The sequence below is a fragment of the Macaca fascicularis genome, chromosome 14, assembly GCF_037993035.2.
Source record: "Macaca fascicularis isolate 582-1 chromosome 14, T2T-MFA8v1.1".
Taxonomy (NCBI): Eukaryota; Metazoa; Chordata; class Mammalia; order Primates; family Cercopithecidae; genus Macaca; species Macaca fascicularis.
The window spans coordinates 45,270,520-45,291,131 of record NC_088388.1 but is presented as its reverse complement, the minus strand read 5'-3'; the positions used below and the strand labels follow the sequence as shown (position 1 = coordinate 45,291,131).

At 38.3% G+C, this 20,612-nt stretch overlaps 1 protein-coding gene across 5 annotated transcripts in view; it reads left to right on the top strand.

Annotated features, from left to right (window-relative positions):
- PRMT3 (protein arginine methyltransferase 3) overlaps positions 1-20,612 on the top strand; it is a 128,703-nt gene that overhangs the window by 41,140 nt on the left and 66,951 nt on the right. For all 5 annotated transcript variants that reach the window (XM_045371609.2, XM_015434975.3, XM_065528380.1 and 2 more), the window contains one exon: positions 1,400-1,499. In XM_045371609.2, the coding sequence (XP_045227544.1) occupies positions 1,400-1,499 (100 nt within the window). The remainder of the gene's footprint in view (positions 1-1,399; positions 1,500-20,612) is intronic.

Below are 20,612 nucleotides of genomic sequence, written 5' to 3'. Positions count from 1 at the left end.
AAAACAAGTTGGCAGTTTGTTTAAAAAGTTAGATATACACTACCATTTGATGGAGCAATTCTGCTTATACACAGATGTTTATAGCAGCTTTATTCATTATGATCCAAAGCTAGAAGCAATCCAGAATTATATACACAGGTGAATGTATAAACAAAATTGTGATTTATCCCTGTGGTAGAATACTACCCAGCAGTAGCAAGGAACAAACTAATATACACAAAAGCATACGTGAAACTGAAAATATGTCATGCTTATCGAAGGAAGCCAGGCACAAAAAGAAGCAATACGATTCTGTTAGCATGAAACTCTGTAAAATACAACTCTAATATATAATGAAAGAAAGAAAATCAGTGGTTGCTTGTGGATGGGGAGATTTTCTCGGAATGGGCACTAATCTTTAGGGGAAGAGGAAACGTTCCGTATATTGATGGTGGTGGTCAACAAAGTATCTGTTTTTCAGAATTTAACAAAATTAACCTAAAATGAATGCATTGAATTGTATGTAAATAATACCCAATGAAGTTAAGGAGGGACAATTTCTTCGTTGATGGAGGAAAAAAATCCTCTGTAGTTAAAATGCACACTCTGAGAATTCAGAATTTATTAATCAGATATAAACTTAACCAGCAGCTTACATTCACCTTTGTGAAATTAACTGTTGTTTCATATTACAAAAGAAGGGGAGGTTGAAAATATTGCTAATCTTATTAGCAAGTGTATAAAAACATCTAATGATTGCCACTGGTCAAGGTTAAATAATTTTTGGTAGTGATAGGATTTCAGGTTTTATATAACACTTAATGTTTTTTTGTTGATAGTGTCATTATTATTTATAGATACATGTATAGCTTTCACAAGTATTTGATCCTCTTAATAGCCTGTGAAATAAATAGGGTCAGTATTCTCTTTTACACCTGAGCAGCACAGGCTCAATGAAATTACTTAAAATGTTGGTGAAGATCACATAGCTGACAAATGCCAGAGAATCTGGGGGTTAAATTAGGGGCTTGGGGCTTCAAATTCTCTCAGCCCTATGACAGACACACTATTTCCCTTTAAACCATACTTTTGTATGTCTTATATGTCTGTCTTCACCTCTGTGTTGTTTTTTGTTTTAAAGACATGTAACTTCATTGACATGTTATTCTTGATAAAATTTGGATTTCTTTTCAAACTCAAGTTTTAAATATTGGTTCACTGTATTGCCATATTAACCAGAAACATTTTTGGGCATTCATGGAGTAACCATAAAATAATTATAGTGTCCAAAGAACAACTAAACTTTGATTGAAATACTTTTTTGTCTCACAAAACGAGTTGTTGGCAAAAAATTATGTAATTTAACTAGCTTTCAGAATCTGTTTAATCTACTAATCTAATTCATTATGATAATTTTCAGACTAAATAAACTTGAAGATACTATTACACTAATTAAAGGAAAGATTGAAGAAGTTCATCTTCCTGTAGAAAAAGTGGATGTTATTATATCTGAGTGGATGGTGAGTGTTTACGGAAAAAACTACTTTCATTGGTAAAATGAAAAAACTTTTTTAAAGTAATGAATAAGATAATAGTTTTCCTGAATTTAATTATATTCGATACATGGCAGAATGGTGACATTATTTTTTAAGTAGCTACATTAGATACTATAATGTGTAATTTTAAAAAATAGCTACAGTCTTCTTACAGTAGTTTATTCCGAAATGGCGCTTATTTATTGGCTATTCATAATCTTTAAAAAGTGATAAATTATCTTTTTTATCTTAAAAATCCTAATAAATTATTTTTCTACTTTCTAAGTTTTAGATATCTAAGTGTTTGCCTGAAAGCCTTCAGGGACTAGTAAGAACTTATTAGGACTGTTTCATCAAAATTAACATAATACTGCCACCATTATCATACTGAATGTCCTATCTTTCTAATCTGTTAGGCCAAGTAATCAATGTCCATTATCACGTAAAATAGAATTTATTGCTGTTATTGAAATAATAAAAGGAAGGCATGTTACATAGCTTCATAATTTGCTGTTGAAATCTTGAGTCAAGACAGAATATTTATTTTTAAATATATGGAAAATAAAATTAATGGGGGCTGAGTATGGTAACTCACACCTGTAATCCCAGCACTTTGGGAGGCTGAGGCAGGTGGATCACCTGAGGTCAGGAGTTTGAGACCAGCCTGGCCAACATGATGAAACGCCATCTCTATTAAAAATATAAAAATTAGCCAGGCATGGTGGCAGGCATCTGTAATCCCAGCTACTTGGGAAGCTGAGGCAGGAGAATGGCTTGAACCCAGGAGGTAGAGTTTGCTATGAGCCAAGATCATACCACTGCACTCCAACCTGGGCAATAGAGCAAGACTCCACCTCAAAAAAAAAAAATTGTATTTGACAGCTGATTATACTTACTGATATGTCAATTTGACAGAAATAAACTGGATAGTATTTCTAATAAAGATTTTTAAATTATTTTGAAATTCTTTTTTCCTTAAAGTTCTATTTGGTAGATATATTTTCATAAAATAAATTTATCAAAAAATTTTAAAACAATGAGTTTTGCTTTATATTTTTTTTATAAATTTTGAATAAACATAGTTATAATCCTGGCGAAATAGACATTTCAAGGAACTTTTGGAATATTCAGATTTAATGTAGTAGTGTAGGGAGTTCCAGTCTAGAGCTGATGACAGTCATAGTTGTTGACGGTTACGATTTTGTATGTGAAACAGTATGTTGATTTTTTTTAATGCTAAGATTGGCCTTAAACAACCTTTAGTCACAATATTAATATTCTCACACCAAAGAATTTGTATCAGCACTCTAATTTCTCATGAATTGAAAAAGTAGATATGAATTAAAAATGTAACATTTCTTTAAAGACTATGAAAAGATGCTTCCGAGAAAGCACATTTGAGGCATATACTTGACAAGAATTTTAAATAGTTTATGCTGTATATTTTACTCTTCTTGGAAAATGCATCTTTTAAATCACTCCAAAATAGACTTTATAGGCAAACCAAAAGAAAGACTTGTCCAAACTTCCTGTTACCTCAGTTGAACATTATTATATATCTGATTACAATAACTAATGGGATAGTTCTTGCTCTGCCTAGCAGAATTATACTTCTGGATGTTGATGTTCTAGGATTTTTCACTTCCAAATCTGAAAGATGATCTAGAATTATTAATATGCAATTGATACCTTAGAACCAGCTGGTTTAATAACTGCAGTTAGCTGGATTGAATGAATTCATGAGATTGTCTTTATGATGTGAACTTTGAACGTTGTACTGTTGAAAGTTGTACTGGAATCCATTTTGTACCCTTCTGCTTTCTTCTGTACTAAGGAGGGCTAACCCTGCAGGCTGCCTTTCCGAAGCTCCAGTGATGGCTGACTTCTACTGAGTTTGGGGAACCCAATGGGAAACACTAGAAACACTAAATCTCCGAAAATTTAAGAAAGGGAGAAGCCAGGGCATTTCTTCCCTTCTTTATCTCTAGTGTGTTGCTGGCAAAAGCTGTTTCTTTTGTGGTTCCACTTCCCACCAGACAGGCATGCTGTAATTCCAGCATCCACTGTGCAACCCCAGCCCTGGGTTCTTGTAGCAGTAGCCTAGGAATTATAAACTTGTGGGCATTATAAAGTCTGGTTGTCTCACTCTCTTGATGACTTCTCGTATCTTTTATCCTCTGTATAAGTGACTTTTGACATTAATTTTCCTCTATTTTAGACAGCTTTTGTGATTTCTCTTTTCCTAGTTTGTACTTGTAACTCAGCAGTCCCCAGACTTCTTGGCACCAGGGACCAGTTTCATGGAAGACAGTTTTCCCATGGATTGGGGGATAGGGATGGGATGGTTTCACGATAAAACTGTTCCATCTTACATCATTAGATTCTCATAAGGAGCATACAGTCTCGATTCCTCACATGCACAGTTCACAATAGGGTTCATGCTCCTATGAGAATCTAATGCCACTGCTGATGTGACAGGAGGCAGAGCTCAGGTGGTAGTGCTGGCCTGCTACTCACCTCTTGCTGCGCAATCCAGTTCCTAACAGGCCATGGACCAGTACCCGTCCATGGCCTGGGGGTTGGGGACTCTTGCTCTAACTGAAATAAAGAACATTTTTCATTTTAGAGCATTGGTTGGGTAGGACCTCTCCCTTCTTCAGGAAGGCAGTCATTGGAGTCACTGGAGGCTGAGATGAAAGGAGCCAGTTGTTTGGAAGCCAAGATGCTTGGAAGCCAGTAATGAAAAACAAATCAGTGTGTCCAGGAAGGGATAACTAAGAAGTTTTCTTCTTCCTCGCCACAAAGGTGTTACTTTTAAGCATTTGCATTATCTCACTGTCTGGCTTTCCTTGTTTTAAGCGAGTTGAAGTCTAACAACTGTTTTAAGTGCTCTAGGTGGGGCATTGGACACTGAACTTATGGCAATCAGCTCTGGATGGCCTTATTTCTCTAGTGAAATTTGCATTTAAGGCATTAAGAAGGCTTGTGCTAAATTATTTTCAGTCATCTTTGTGGATTGGAAATATCATTTATGGTATCTTCTAAATCCTACAAGTCCCTAACTTTATTTAATACTTTCATTAGGATTTTTGATGTGAGAAACTGGAAAACATTAATTACATAATTAAACAAAGGGCAGGTATGCTTTCTAAAATTTATCCTCCATGTTTCAGGCACGTTGGCTGAAACAGTAGGCAAATGGTAAACAACTATTTTAAATCTGTAGCCACATTTTCATGAACCAGCATTTTAAACTTAAATTGCACAGACTCCTGTCTTTGTTTTTTCTTTACATACAACATAATAAGGATACAAAAATCTAGAATGAACCATGGTTAAGCATTTTTTTTTCTCTTTTTACAAGTGTTTCCAACAAGGAAAGACAAAAATGGAATATACCCTCCAGAATTGGGCACAGATGTTTAATGGACTTGTAATCCAGGATAGCAATGTATAAATCATATATTGCAGAGATGTACATCTGTTTTCTTCTTCTGTGGTCCACTAACTATTTCATGGCTGAATCTAAATATGTTTTTAGTCTGCACCTGTTCATGAATTTTTGTCTTTATTTTGGAAGATTTTTCTAGATAAGACTAATTTTAAAAGCTAAATTATTGCTGTTAGCATGTTATTTAATAAACGATCACTTGTCTTTTATTAACAAATTCCCAGTTTTAGGCTTGCCTTTAATTTTATATTTTCGTTTTTGTTTTTATTTAAGAGAAGTTTTGTTTTTATTTTATATATTTAAGGTGTACAATATGATGTTTTTATTTACACAGTGAAATTATTACTGCTGTCACATTAACATCATCTCACATACTTACCTGTCTTCGTGTATGTAGTAAGAGCACCTAAAATATATTCTTTTAGGAAATGTTTCATATACAATACAGTATTACTAACTAGAGTCCTCATGCTCTACATTTTCATTTTCATCAGATGGAATTTCTGTTTGACAAAATTGTTTCAGTTAAATGTAAACAGTTTAATCCCCAGAAGATGTTAATACTCGTATTGCCTTTTGTGTCTGTGTCCCCATTTTTTACATTTTAGTCTACCAATAGAAGTTCTTGTTTTGAGAGCTGTTCTTTATTGCTTCTTATTTCTGACTACGTAATAAAACTGTTCAAAATAAGCATCCCTAATTCTGACCCAGTAAGCCAAATTGACTCATTTGGTGTTGCTGTGTTTCCTCTGTTTTCAGCATGACTTTGCAAGGACATAGAGTAAGTCCACAGGGCTTAGCATTAGTAAATGACGGAATGTGAATTGTAAGAGAATGTTCCCAGACAGAAATTCGCTGGCCTCAGACTTTTATAATTTTATGTACAGCACATTAAAGGCATGAAGTTAGTATATGACAGGGTTAAGAATGTTGGTCCATAGGCAAACTACCTCCATTTTTGGGCATGTTACCTCTCTATGCCTCAGTTTCCTTCTCTATAAAATGAAAATAACAGTATTACCTACTTCATAAGGTTTTTTTGTGAGGATTAAATGAGTCAATACATGCAAATTTCTTAGAACAGTTTCTGGCACATAAGATCTTAATAATTTAGCTATTCAGTTTTGAAAGTTATACAAACTTTTAAGTACTCTGTAACTCATGAGCGAGCTACCACACTAGCTAATTCAATAAAAGTTGAAAATAATCATATACATGAAATAAAGAATATTAATTCTTGGAGGAAGAACATTCTTAGGGCTTCTCCCTTGCTTACAGCCCTTTGTAAAAGCAGAAGACTTTCTCTTTCCATGTCTAGCATTTACTAATTGACTGTCTGTGGTTGGTGTGCAGAAGTATGAAAGTAAACTGATGGATGTGAGTGACTGGGATTTGGGGTATTCTTGGTATTTTTCTTAATGTTAGTTGAATCAAAATGTATTTTATGTATATTTCAAGCATAATTCTCAGTTTGCTGCCTTGGAAACAATTTTTAGGCAGTACTGACAATGCCTAATAATTTTAGATAAAATATAAAATTCCCATTCCACAGTACTATTTTCTAGTACTGTTAAGTGTTAACAGGGAGATATTTATAGTACTTGAACAATGAAAGAAAAATTGTGGTTCGTATTTTTTCATAAGTACGCTAACATCTGAATCAAGAATAAAATGAAAACAAAGAGAATAGAAATGTAACTAAGAATACGTCCCTTGTGTATAATTATTTTGGTCTTATAATCTATATGTTTGTTTTGTCTATGCTCTTAACCGCTTCCTAGCCTTTCTTTTATTCAATCTTCAATAAGTTATAAAGTATTCTAATCATGAATATTAAAAGGTTAAGTTATTCAGGAACACGAATCAATTGCCCTTATAAACATTTTTCAGGTAATCCCTCAGAGAACACAAAATGTTTGTTAATTTTGATTTTAAACTCTAAAATTCTATAACAACTTAAAAATATTTTGTCAGTAATACCGTTTACTTCTCCCTGGGAGTAAAAGTAAACCCTTCAAATTTACAGCTTGCATTTGTAGACACACAAGCATTTATGATAAATACAAATTGTCTTCTGTAAACTGTATATTGTGTATACACGCCACTTTTTTTTTTTTTTTTTTTTTGTCCATTCAACTGTTAATAGACACTTAGGTTGGTTCTATATCTTGGCTATTGTGAATAGTGCTGTTATAAACGTGGGAGTGCAGACACCTCTTTGGCATACTGATTTATTTTCCTTTGAATATGTAGTGTGATTGCTGGATCATATAATAGTTCTATTTTAAGTTTTTTGAGGAACCTCTATATTCTTTTTCATAATGGCTGTACTAATGTATATTCTTAACAACAGTGTATATGAATTCCCTTTCTCTGCATCCTTGCATCCTTATTTTGTCTTTTTGATAACAGCTGTTCTAACTGGCATGAAATAATATCACATTATATTTTCAGTTTGCATTTCCCTGATGATTAGTAATGTTGAGCATTTTTTAATGTACCTGCTGGCCTTTTATATGTCTTCTTTTGAGAGATGTCTATTCAGTTTATTTGCTCATTTTTGATCAGATTATTTGAGTTTTTGCTATTGAGTTCTTTATATATTCTGGATATTAATCTCTTGCTGGATAAATAACTTATAAATATTTTCTCCCACTCTGCAGATTGTCTCTGTATTGTTTTCTTTGCTGTGCAGAAACTTTAATTTTTTAGTGGCTTTTTTTTTTTTTTTTACTTTCAGATCTGGGGGTACATGTACAGCTTTGTTATTTAGGTAATAACTCATGCCATGGGGGTTTGTTGTACAAATTATTTCATCACCTAGGTACTAAGCCTAGTACCCAATAGTTATTTTCTTTTATTTTTTTCAGACAGTCTCGCTGTGTCGCCCAGGCTGGAGTGCAGTGGTGCCGATCGCGGCTCACTGTAAGCTCCGCCTCCCGGGTTCAAGCCATTCTCCTGCCTCAGCCTCCCAAGTAGCTGGTACTACAGGCACTTGCCGCCATCCCCGGCTAAGTTTTTGTATTTGTCATAGAGACGGGGTTTCACTATGTTAGCCAGGATGGTCTCAATCTCCTGACCTTGTGATCCTCCCACCTCGGCCTCCCAAAGTGCTGGGATTACAGGCGTGAGCCACCGCGCCCGGCCCCCAGTAGTTTTTTTTTTTTTTTCCCTCCTCTCCCTCCTCCCAACCTCTACCCTCAAGTAGACCCCAGTGTCTGTTATTCCCTTCTTGTATTCGTGAGTTCTCATCATTTAACTCCCACTTATAAGTGAGAACATGCGGTATTTGGTTTTCTGTTCCTGCATTAGTGTGCTAAAGATAATGGCCTCCAGCTCCATCCATGTTCCCACAAAAGACATGATCTCATTCTTTTTTATGGCTGCATCGCGTTCCATGGTGTATCTGTGTCACATTCTCTTTATCGTACTCTGTCACTGATGGGCGTTTAGGTTGGTTCCAGTTCCGTATCTTTGCTGTTGTGAATAATGCTGCAATGAACATTCACATGCATCTTGCTTTTTATGGTAGAATGATTTTTATTTCTCTGGGTATATACCCAGTAATGGAATTGTTGGATCAAACGGTAGTTCTGTTTTTTTGTTTTGTTTTGTTTTTGAGATAGGGTCTCCCTCTGTCTCCAAGGCTGGAGTGCAGTGGCGCGATCTTGTCTCACTGCAACCTCCGCCCCCCAGGTTCAAGCAATTCTCCAACCTTGGCCTCCCGAGTAGCTGGGACTACAGACGTGCGCCACCGTGCTGGCTAATTTTTGTATATTTGGTAGAGACGAGGTTTCAGCATGTTGGCTAGGCTGGTCTCGAACTGCTGACTTCAAGTGATCTGTCCATCTCGGCTTCCCAAAGTGCTGGGATTATAGGTGTGCACCACCGCACCTGGCCTGGTAGTTCTGTTTTTAGCTCTTTGAGGAATCACCATACTGCTTTCCACAATGTTTGAACTAATTTACACTCAGACAGTGTGTAAGTGTTCCCTTTTCACTTCGATCTTGCCAGCACTCTTATTTTTTGACTTTTTTTTTTTTTTGAGATGGAGTCTTGCTGTGTCGCCCAGGCTGGAGTGTAGTAGCGCAGTCTGGAGTGTAGTAGCAGTCTCGGCTCACTGCAAACTCCGCCTCCTGGATTCACGCCATTCTCCTGCCTCAGCCTCCCGAGTAGCTGGGACTACAGGCACCTGCCACCGCGCCCAGCTAATTTTTTGTAATTTATTCTATTTCACCGTGTTGGCCAGGATGGTCTCGATCTCCTGACCTCATGATCCGCCTGCCTCAGCCTCCCAAAGTGCTGGGATTACAGGTGTGAACCACCGCACCTGGCCTACTTTTTGACTTTTTAATAATAGCCATTCTGACTGGTGTGAGATGGTATCTCATTGTGATTTTGATGTTCATTTCTCTAATGATCAGTGGTGATACTGAGCTTTTCTTCATATGCTTGTTGGCCACATGCATATCCTCTTTAGAAAAGTGTCTCTTCATGTCCTTTGCCCACCTTTTAATGGGGTTGTTTGCTTTTTCTTTTCTTTTTTTTTTTTTTTTTTTGAGACGGAGTCTTGCTCTGTCGCCCAGGCTGGGGTGCAGTGGCCGGATCTCAGCTCACTGCAAGCTCCGCCTCCCGGGTTTACGCCATTCTCCTGCCTCAGCCTCCCGAGTAGCTGGGACTACAGGCGCCTGCCACCTCGCCCGGCTAGTTTTTTGTATTTTTTAGTAGAGACGGGGTTTCACCGTGTTAGCCAGGATGGTCTCGATCTCCTGACCTCGTGATCCGCCCATCTCGGCCTCCCAAAGTGCTGGGATTATAGGCTTGAGCCACCGCGCCTGGCCTACTTTTTCTATAAATTTGTTTAAATTCCTTATAGATGCTGTTTATTAGACCTTTGTCAGATGCATAGTTTGCAAGTATTTTCTCACATTCTATAGGTTGTCTGTTTATTCTGTTGATGGTTTCTTTTGCTGTGCAGAATCTCTTTAGTTTAATTAAACCCCATTTATCAATTTTTGCTTTTGCTGAAATTGCTTTTGGCATCTTTGTCATGAAATCATTGCCTGTTCCTGGGTCCAGGATGGTATTGCCTAGGTTTTGTTTCGGGGTTTTTATAGTTTTGTCCATCTCATCTTAAGATGAATTTAAAATTCATCTTAAATTGATGAATTTAAGTTTCATCTTAAATTGATGAATTTAAGTCTTCAATTCATCTTGAGTTGATTTTTGTATATGTTATAAGGAAGGGGTCTAATTTCAGTCTTCTGCATATGGCTAGGCAGTTATCCCAACACCATTTAGTGAGTAGAGAGTCCTTCCTTGTTGCTTGTTTTTGTCAGCTTTGTTGAAGACTAGAAATTGATCTTCAATCTGATTGAAGGTTGTGGGTGTGTGGCTTTATTTCTGGGCCTGCTGTTCTGTTCCATTGGTCTATGTGTCTGTTTTTGTACCAGTACTGTGCTGTTTTTATTACTGTAGCCCTGTGGTATAGTTTGAAGGCAGAAAATGTGATACCTCCAGTTTTATTCTTTTTAATTAGGATTGCCTTGGTTATTTGAGCTGTTTTTTGGTTCCATGTGAATTTTAAAGTAGAAGAATGTCATTGGTAGTTTGATAGGAATAGCATTGAATCTATACATGACTTTGGGCAGTGTGACCATTTTAATGATATTGATCCTACTCATCAGCATGGGATTTTTTTGTAGAAGCTATTTAATTTGGTATAATCCCATTTGTCTATTTTTGTTTTTGTTGTTTGTGCTTTTGAGATCATCTCCACAAAGTCTTTGCCCAGACCAATGTCCTGAAGCATTTCCCGATGTTTTCTTCTATTAGTTTAATAATTTAAGATCTTGGCTGGGCGCAGTAGCTCACGCCTGTAATCCCAGCACTTTGGGAGGCCGAGGGGGGGCAATCACGAGGTCAGGAGATTGAGACCATCCTGGCTAACACAGTGAAACCCTGTCTCTACTAAAACTACAAAAAATTAGCCGGGCATGGTGGCGGGTGCCTATAGTCCCAGCTACTCGGGAGACTGAGGCAGGAGAATGGCGTGAACCCAGGAGGCGGAGCTTGCAGCGAGCCGAGATTGCGCCACTGCACTCCAGCCTGGGCGACAGAGCAAAACTCCGTCTCAAAAAAATAAAAATAAAAATAAATAATTTCAGTTCTTACATTTAAATCTTTAATCCATTTTTAGTTGATTTATTATTTATTTATTTATTTTCTGTCACCCAGGCTGAAGTGCCCTGGCACTGTCTCAGCTCACCGCAACCTCTGCCTCCTGGGCTCAAGCAATCCTTCCACCCCAGTCTCCTGAGGAGCTGGGACTACAGGTGTGCACCATTATACCCAGCTAATTTTTGTGTTTTTAGTAGAGAGGGCGTTTTGCCATATTGCCCAGGCTGGTCTTGAACTCCTGGGCTTAAGCAAGCCACCCACCTCAGCCTCCCAAACTATTGAAGAGGGTGTCCCTTCTCCAATGAATGTTTTTGGTACCTTTGCCAAAAATCAGTTGGCTATAAATGTATGAATTTATTTCTGGGTTCTCCAATATGTTCTTTTGGTCTATGTGTCTGCTTTTATGCCAATATCATGCTGTTTTGGTTACTATAGCTTGTTGACATCAGGTATTGTGATACCCCCAGCTTTGCTCTTTTTGCTCAGGATCACTTTGGCTATTCAGGATCTTTTGTGGTTTCATACAAGTTTTAAGGTTGTTTATTTCTATGAAGAATGTCATTGTTATTTTGAGAGGAATTACACTGAATCTGTAAATCACTTTGGCCAGTATGGTTATTTCAACAGTATTAATTCTTCCAATTCATGAGCATGGGATGAGTTTCCATTTTTGGTCGTTCTCTTCAATTTCTTTCATTAGTATTTTGTAGTTTTCATTGTAGAGATCTTTCAACTCTTTGTTTAAACTTATTCCTAAGTATTTTATTTTACTGTAGTTATGTAAATGGCATTGCTTTCTTGATTTCTTTATTACTTCCCCTGGGTATAGAAGTGCTGCTATTTTTGTATATTGATTTTGTATCGTGCAGCTTTACTGAATCTGTCAGTTCCAAGAGGTTTTTAGATTTTCTGTGTAAGATCATGTCGTCTTCCAACAGGAACAATTTGTCGCCCTCCTTTCCAATTTGGATGTCCTTTATTTATTTTTCTTGCCTGATTGCTCTGGCTAGTGTTATGTTGAATAAAAGTGGTGAAAGTGGACATCCTTGTCTTATTCCATTTCTTAGAGGAAATGGTTTGAACTTGTCCCCATTCAGTATGTTGTTGATTGTGGTTTTGTCATTGATGGCCTTTGTTGTGTTGAGGTATGTTCCTTCTATGCCTAACTTGTTGAGAGTATTTATCATGAAGCGATGTTGAATTTTATCAGATGCTTTTTCTGTGTCTTTTGAGATGATCATATGGCTTTTGTCTTTCATTTTGTTGAAGTATCATGTTTATTGATTTGTGTACATTTTGTCATCCTTGCATCTCTGGGATAAATCCCACTTGATCATGGCAAGTGATCTTCTGATGTGCCGCAGGATTTAGTTTGCTAGTATTTTGTTAAGGACTTTAACATCTGTGTTCATCTGGGATATTGGCCTGCAGTTCCTTTTTGCTGGTGTCTTTAACTGATCTGTGTAATGCTAACCTCGTAGAATGAGTTTGGAAGAAATCACCACTCTTGATTTTCTGGAAGAGTTTGAGAGTAGTCACTGTTAGTTCTTTAAATGTCTGGTACAATTTAACAGTGAAGGCATCCAGTCCTGAATTTTTCTTTGATAGACTTTTTACTACAGATTCAATCTAGTTACTTGTGTTCTGTTCAGATTTTCTATTCCTGGTTCAATCTTGGTAGGTTGTATGTGTCCAGGAATGTATCCATTTCCTCTAGGTTTTCCAGTTTGTTAGCGTATGGTTGTTCATCATAGTCTCTAATAAACCTTTGCATTTCTCTGGTATCTGTTTTAATGTCTGTTTCTGATTTTATTTACTTTGGTGTTTTCTCTCTTCTTGGTTAGTCTAATGGTTTGTCAATTTTGCTTATCTTTTTTAAAAACCAAGTTTTCTTATTGATATTTTCTAAGTCTCCGTTTTGTTCAGTTCTGCTCTGACCTTTATTATTTCTTTCCTTCTACTTTGTTTTTCTAGTTTTTTGAGATGCATCATTAGGTTTTGTATTTGAGATCATTCAACTTTTTTTGATGTAGACATCTGGTGGAGCAATGGCCGTTTCCAGACTTCCTAGTGTTCCAGAGGGAAAGACTTCTACCTGTAGATGAGTTTTAGTGTTCCAGTTGGGAGTGGTGTGGTGACTCTGTTTCCAGATAGATGCAGTGGTACAGCCTCTACGCAGCTTCTTGACCTGTGTTCAACATCAGCAATAATATGAGTTACTCAGTGGTATAGGCTGTAGAAGTCTGTGGCAGTGGTGGCAGCAGCATAGTTTTTAAGGTACGCAGTTGCAACAGTTTGGGAGATCCTCCTGTTTTCATTTTTCCTACAATAGGAAGACTTAGCTAACCCTGCTGTTAGGTCTGACATGGTCTATAAGCAGCAGCAGTGGTGCTTGGAGCTGCAATGGGGCCACAGTACTGCAATCAGAGTCCCATGAACCTATTGTGGCACCTGGGTCTTGGAGTGCCGATTCACCCTCTGTGGCAGGGTTGGATGTAAGTTTCCCACAAGAACCAGGATCTGTGACAATGAGGCACCCTCCAGCAGCTCGGAACCAGACGGCTCAGTTGTAACTGTGGTTTTACCCTTGGAGTTCAAGCCACAGCACTGGCCTGACCCTGGGGAAGCAGGGATGTTCTGGAGGTTTGGGCTTGGGGGAGCAGGGTACACTGTATAGTAGTGACTCTAGACACTAGGATGGTGGGTGTTAGCTGTATCCCAGACTCTGTGAGGCTGGGTGCAGCAGCAGCAGGTACCCCAGAATGGTGGAGCTCAGCTGTCATTTGGGCCCTAAGGGCAGCTGGTGGCCTAAAGGCACAGTGATGACTCTACTTCCCAAGGAAAGGGGTGTTTCTGCAGCTCGGACTCGTGGAGGTTAATCTAGCTTCAGGCGAGCAGGGTACTAGAGTTGTTGTGTAAGGTAGGGTGTCTCAGCTCAGCCGCTGCTCTTGTTTCCCTGGGATGCAGGATACTGCATCAGCTCAGCCCTGGGATGCACAGATACTTAGCTTAGCCAGGTCACTGATTCGCCAGAGGATGATATGCCACTTCACCATAGGCCTGTGGGGCATTACTGTTCCGGGTGGCCTGGGCACCATTTCTCATGATACTGGGTACTACTTCAGCTTAGGTACTGGGGTTGTGGCTTCTCTGGGCAGCCAAGGCACCATTTCCTGGGATGCAGGGCACTGCTTCAACCCTAATGGCAGAGCAGTGTTACTGCTCTGAGTGGCCCTAGTACTCTTCCCAGGAGGCAGCATACTGCTGCAGCTCCAGCTCGAGGGGTTGGGGAGAGGGGTAGGTGGAGTGCCTCCACCTCTGCTTGACCCTGCGTGTAAGGGTGTAACAGCTGCTCACAGCTCTGCCTGGGGAAGTTGGACCACCAGACTGGGGTGGTTCAGCAGCTTAGCCTTAGAGATGAAGGGGAGCTGTGGCTACTAGCCCCTGAAGCAAGGTATACTTCAGCCATAGTTTCAGTTCCAAGATGGCAGTAACCACACAGGCCACTGGGGGCAGGACACAGTGTCAGTGTCTCTTGGGAGAGCACGGCTTTTTGGACCCCAGGCAGCTCCCTCAGCTGGCATATTGCCTATCAGGACCGCAGGTGACCCCAGTGGTGAGGTCTGTAGATGTCCAGTGTGTTGATGGAGGTTGCTGGGATCCTCTTGCCTACCTCTTTGCCTTAGGGAGAAGTTCCTCCTGATTCCCACTTAATCCTGGTTGGGGTTTGGGGTGGTAGGAGACTGGTGTTTTCTTTCATTCTCTATTGTGGCCATCCTGCGTTTTTGTGCTCACCAGGCTTTCTGTTACTCCAATGATGTCTCCAGAGCTCTCCCTGGGTTATTTTCGTTAACATAGTTGTATATTTCATTGTTCTTGCTGTCTTTGTGAAAGGGACAAGTGCTAGTGGCTTCTGGTCAGCCCTTACTGATATCACTCTCGAAAGCCACCAATTTTATTAATATACATTGCAGTTTCAAAAATCGTAGTATTGGGGGAGGTGTCCATTTTAGAATTGATGAAATACTGTAAATAAGTGGAGATCATATTACCATGTTTGAAGTTTGGAAGACATTGTAAAGGTGTCAGTTCTCTTCATATTAGTCTGTAGATTTAATGCAATCCAGTAAAAATCCCAACCATGTTTATGTGGAGTTTGAAAAATCAGCTTTTTAGGTAAATGAAAAAGAAGCCCAAAAGCAGCCTGTATACTTTTAAGAGAATAAGGTGGGAGGACGTGGTGTACTAGATATCAAGCTATAAAGTATAATACAGCAATTAAAACAGTGTTTGACTTGTGCAAAGACTGACAAACAGACCTGTGTAACCCATACTCATAAGGTCACTTGATTTATGGTAAAGGTGGTATTACAGAGTAGTGAGGAAAGGATGATGCTGAAACAACTGAATATCCTTACTGGAGAAAATATAAAGAAATAAGACTTCTACTTCATAGAAAATGAAGAAATCAGTACCAAGTGGAGTACAGTTCTACATGGAAAAAGAGCCTTAGGAGAGAATAAAAGGGGAATACATTTATGACTTTGGATAGAGAAAATTTCTTAGTCAAAACCCCCAAAATACTAATGTTAAGAGAAAAGATAGTGGCTCACTTTTGTAATCCCAGCAGTTTAATTGGCTGAGGCAGGAGGATGGCTTAAGCCCAGAAGTTCAAGACTGCATGAGCTGTGATTGCACCACTGCACTCCATCCTGGGCAACAGAGCAAGATGCTGACTCTTAAAGAGAGAGAGAGAGGCCGGCTGCGGTGGCTCACGCCTGTAATCCCAGCACTTTGGGAGGTTGAGGCAGGTGGAGCATGAGGTTAGGAGATCGAGACCATCCTGGCTAATGCAGTGAAACCCTGTCTGTACTAAAAATACAAAAAAAAGGAGAAAGGGAGAGAGATAAAGAAAAAATAAATTGGACTACATCAAAATTAAGAGATTCTGTCATAAAAATACATATTTAAGAGCATGAAAAGCAATAACAGTCATTCTGGATGTCTTTTATGTACAGCGATGATGAATAAATTGATATGCTTTTATCCAAATGGTTAGTATTGTACTATATATTAAAATAGTAATATTAATTTTTCTTGAATTTTACAAAGAAAAAATTTGAAATTATATTGAAGCATTCACTGAGTACTTACTATGTCCCAAGCACTGGTTACTGTTGTGTTTGGCCGTTCTTTTTACTAATTCTTTATTGGATATGTGGTTTGCAAATATTTTCTCCCACTCTGGCAGGTCCTTTTGTCCTTTTAACAGAGTCTTTCATAAAGCAAAAGTTTTTAATATTGATAAAGTCTAATTTATCAATTATTTTTATAGATCATGCCTTTGGTATCAAGTCTAAAATTTCTTAATCTGTAGTTTCACCTCTCCCTTTTTTTTCTTGTCTCTTGTGTTCCTTTAACAAACCCTAGTAGTCCTCAATATAATATCTGAATTACAGGTTGATATATTGTAGTAATACACAGAAAATATCAAATAAGTATGTTTATGATTCAAATTTTACTTTCTGGTACTAGAAGATATTTTATGGTCATTTTTTACTGCCTAAATTTGGAATCAAAGAATCCTGGTCTTTCATTGGAAAATGATATGTAGAGACCATCATCTAGGTTCCCACAGACCAGATGTTATTAACTTTTTAAATATAAAAAGTCACAAATCTACACTCATATTTTCAGTGTAAGATTATGGAATTTTTACTTGAAATCTTTGATTTTATACTTGCATCTCTTTACTTCTATGCAGAAAACCTTGGTTCCTAAGATAATAATTGCTTTATCATATAGCCTACCTATAATAGTTTCAGATTTTGGGTTTTTTTCTTTGAGATGGAGTTTTGCTCTTTTGCCGAGGCTAGAGTGAAGTGGCGTGATCTTGGCTCACTGCAACCTCTGCCCCCAAGGTTCCAGTGATTCTTCTGCCTCAACCTCCCTAGTAGCTGGGATTAGAGGCACCTGCCACCACGCCCCGGCTAATTTTTGTATTTTCAGTAAAGATGGGGTTTCGCCATGTTGGTGAGGCTGGTCTTGAACTCCTGACCTCAGGTGATCTGCCCTCCTCAGCCTCCCAAAGTGCTGGGATTACAGGTTTGGGCCGCTGCGCCCGGCCGGTTTCCGAGATTTAACACCAATTTTACTACTAAACAATAAGACTTCTAAATGTAGCTTAAAATTTGTTTATATTTTTTCTTACAGAATGTATCTCATGAGAAATATACAGTCAAAATATTGGTTTTTCTTTTAAAGTCACTTGTCACTATTTTCTCCTTTTATGTTACTAACTTGATACACAACCAGATTTCAGTGTTTTCTTTTTTTCAATTTTGGGGAGGATTGCTTCTTTTTCCCTTGTTTAGTTTAATTTTGTGTTTTAGTTATGCAAAAAATTACTGATTTTTTAGTAATTTTTATGTACATTTTAAGATAACAGGAGATTCTGTTTCTTCTTCTGTTATCTTCCTTTGTGGATAGATGACCATTTTCTTTTTATCTTTGGGGTTATTTTGAAAATATTAGGTATGTATATATTCACCATTATGCAAAAGTTGGCATATTCGAGATATTGTTCTATACTTTGCTTTTATTCAACTAAAATTCTATCTCAGAAATCACTTCATTATTCTATAGAAATATTTCTCATTCCTTTTTATGGCTGTACACACATGCACACCAACTTTCCTAGACATGTATTTGATTAATTTTGCACAGCCCCCGACCTGAACTAATAATATTCAAGTATATTTCAAATATAAGGTTTTTATTCTTGTATAGAATAAATTGTATAGATAATTACAGTCTACATAATCATGCTCATTTGAATTTTACCCATACTTTTGCTATTACAAATAATATTGAATATTCTTGTACATGTGTAATATCATTTTATATTGCTAGAAGTGAGATTGATATATCAAAGGGTTAATGAGGGCTGGGCATGGTGGCTTATACCTGTAATCCCAGCACTTTGGGAGGCCAAGGCAGGAAGATTGCTTGAGGCCAGTTCTGGAGGGATGGAGAAAGGGAGGGAGAAGGCAACATTACTGGTTATTGCCAAATTCTCCTCAATACTGTATACCATTTGACTTTTTTACCAACAGTGGAATGAGAATACCCATGTTTCTGCAGTCTTACCAAAGAGTGTGTCGAAGGGTCACTTTTAAATTACTGAGTTTAGGTTTTTCCTGCCACCCAGGCATTGTAAATCAGAGTTGTATGTTTGGGGCCTGTCTTATGCGTATTGGAGACGGGGTGGAGTTAGGGAGGAAGTATGTGTTTGAGTACTCAACACCAAAGTTCTAAACTGAATTAGGGAAACAGGTGACAGCAAATGGGATTGTAAATTCACATTTGCTCTGTAGGTACATTTGTTTGTCCCAGCTCCGTTATTTAGGATGATTTCTTCTTAGAGTTCTCACTTTGGTTGAACTTTGGGCTTTGTCTCCTGTTTCCTCCATGTTCGTTGACTAGGTTTAGCAAATGCTCTCAAGGCGAAAGCCAGCTTACTGATGCGTCTAATAAGATGTTCTTTTTCCTCCTAGCATATTTGTTGTATTTAGAGTGTCAGTAGCTCCTAAAATACATTGTTGCTGGAAACAAAATGAGATCTTGTTCTTTATAGACTGAATCATACTGTCAGTAACTATTTCCTATAGCCTCAAAAGTCTGTAAGTATTCTAGAATCACTGTGTCTTAGTCCATTTGTGCTGCTATAACAGAATACCTGAGACTGGGTAATTTATAAACAAAGGAAGTTTATTTCTCACAGTTCTAGAGGCTGCAAGTTCAAGGTCAGAGTTCTAGCAGGTTGAATGTCCAGTGAGCTAAATCTCTGCTTCTGAGATGGTGCCTTGTTGCTGTATCCTCACATGGCGGAAAGAATAGAAGGGAATGAACCTACTACCTCAAGTTCTTTTTTAAGGACCCCAATCCCTTCCAAGCCCTCATGACTTAATCACCTCCTGAAGACTCCACCTTTAAATACTATCACATTGGTGATTAAGTTTTAACGTATTTTGGGGAACACACTCAGACCATAGCACACACTGTTACTATGTAATACTATAATTGTCTTTAATAAAAGTGCTTGGGGCCGGGCACAGTGGCTCATGCCTGTAATCCCAGCACTTTGGGGGACTGAGGTGAGTGGATCACTTGAGGTTGGGAGTTCAAGACTAGCCTGGCTGACATGGTAAAACCCTGGCTAAACCCTGGTAAAACCCTGGCTAAATAAAAAAATTAGCCAGGCATGATGGCGTGCACCTGTAATCCCAGCTACTCAGGAAGCTGAGGCAGGAGGCTGACTTGAACCGGAGAGGCTGAGGTTGTAGTAAGCCAAGATCACGCCACTGCACTCCAGCCTGGGCAACAGAGGGAGAGATTGTTACTTTTCTTTTTCTTTTTTGGGAGAGAGGGTCTTGCTCTGTTGCCCAGGCTGGGGTGCAGTGGCACAATCGTGGCTCACTGCGGCCTTGACCTCCTGGGCTCAAGCTATCCTCCTTCCTCAGCCTCTGGAGTAGCTGGAACTACTGGCATGAGCCACAATGCCCAGCTAATCTTTCAATTTTTTGTAGAACGGGGTCTCCCTGTGTTGCTCAGGGTGGTCTCAAACTCCTGGGTTCAAAGGATCCTCACTCCTCAGCCTTGCAGGTGTTGAGATTACAGGCATAAGCCACCATGCCTGGCCAACATTAATTAGTTTTGAGAGTGGAATATCCAATTATCATTAATGAATTTTTTCACCCACCATGGGGGATTGTGAATATTGTTTTAGAAACTGTTTTTGTGGGTCTGGTATAAGACCCACACATGCCTTTGGAAATAGTTTTAGATATTCACTTTTTCTTTTGATAGACTTGCTTATTGGACAGTTTTCTGCAGTCTGAGGAATAGGGCCAATTTGACTGTCAGTCTTTTGTGGATTAAGTGAGAGTGCCATCTAGTGGGAGAAAAAACTAATACAAGTTTTTTAAACTAGAATATGCAGTGGAAATTATTTCTTGTGCTAAGTTATGTTCTCCAGAAGTCCACAGCACTAAAAAAGTGGGAACTGTATGTTGGAAGGTGAGAGAAGTGGAAGATAGTAGTCTTGCAGAACAGTAGCAAGCATATAATAGGGACCTGATAAGTGGCAGTTATTGCCCTGATTCTTCTTGCATGGAAGGTGGTGATCAAGTTAAATAATAGGTAAATTAGGAGCTTCTCTGACAGATATTTGTGATTAATACATGTAAGATTCTATTGTCATTTTTTGACTGTGTGATATATAGATATAATAAATTTTATCCTTTTTTTTTTTTTTTTTTTTTTTGGTCTTTAACCCTGTTACTCAGGACCCACCCCTCATCCCCAGCAAAATCTGTTACCAGTTTCTAGTATATCCTTCTTAAAATATTTCACTCTATTATAAACATGTATGTATATTTCTACCCCTTGGCATACTCATTCACTTA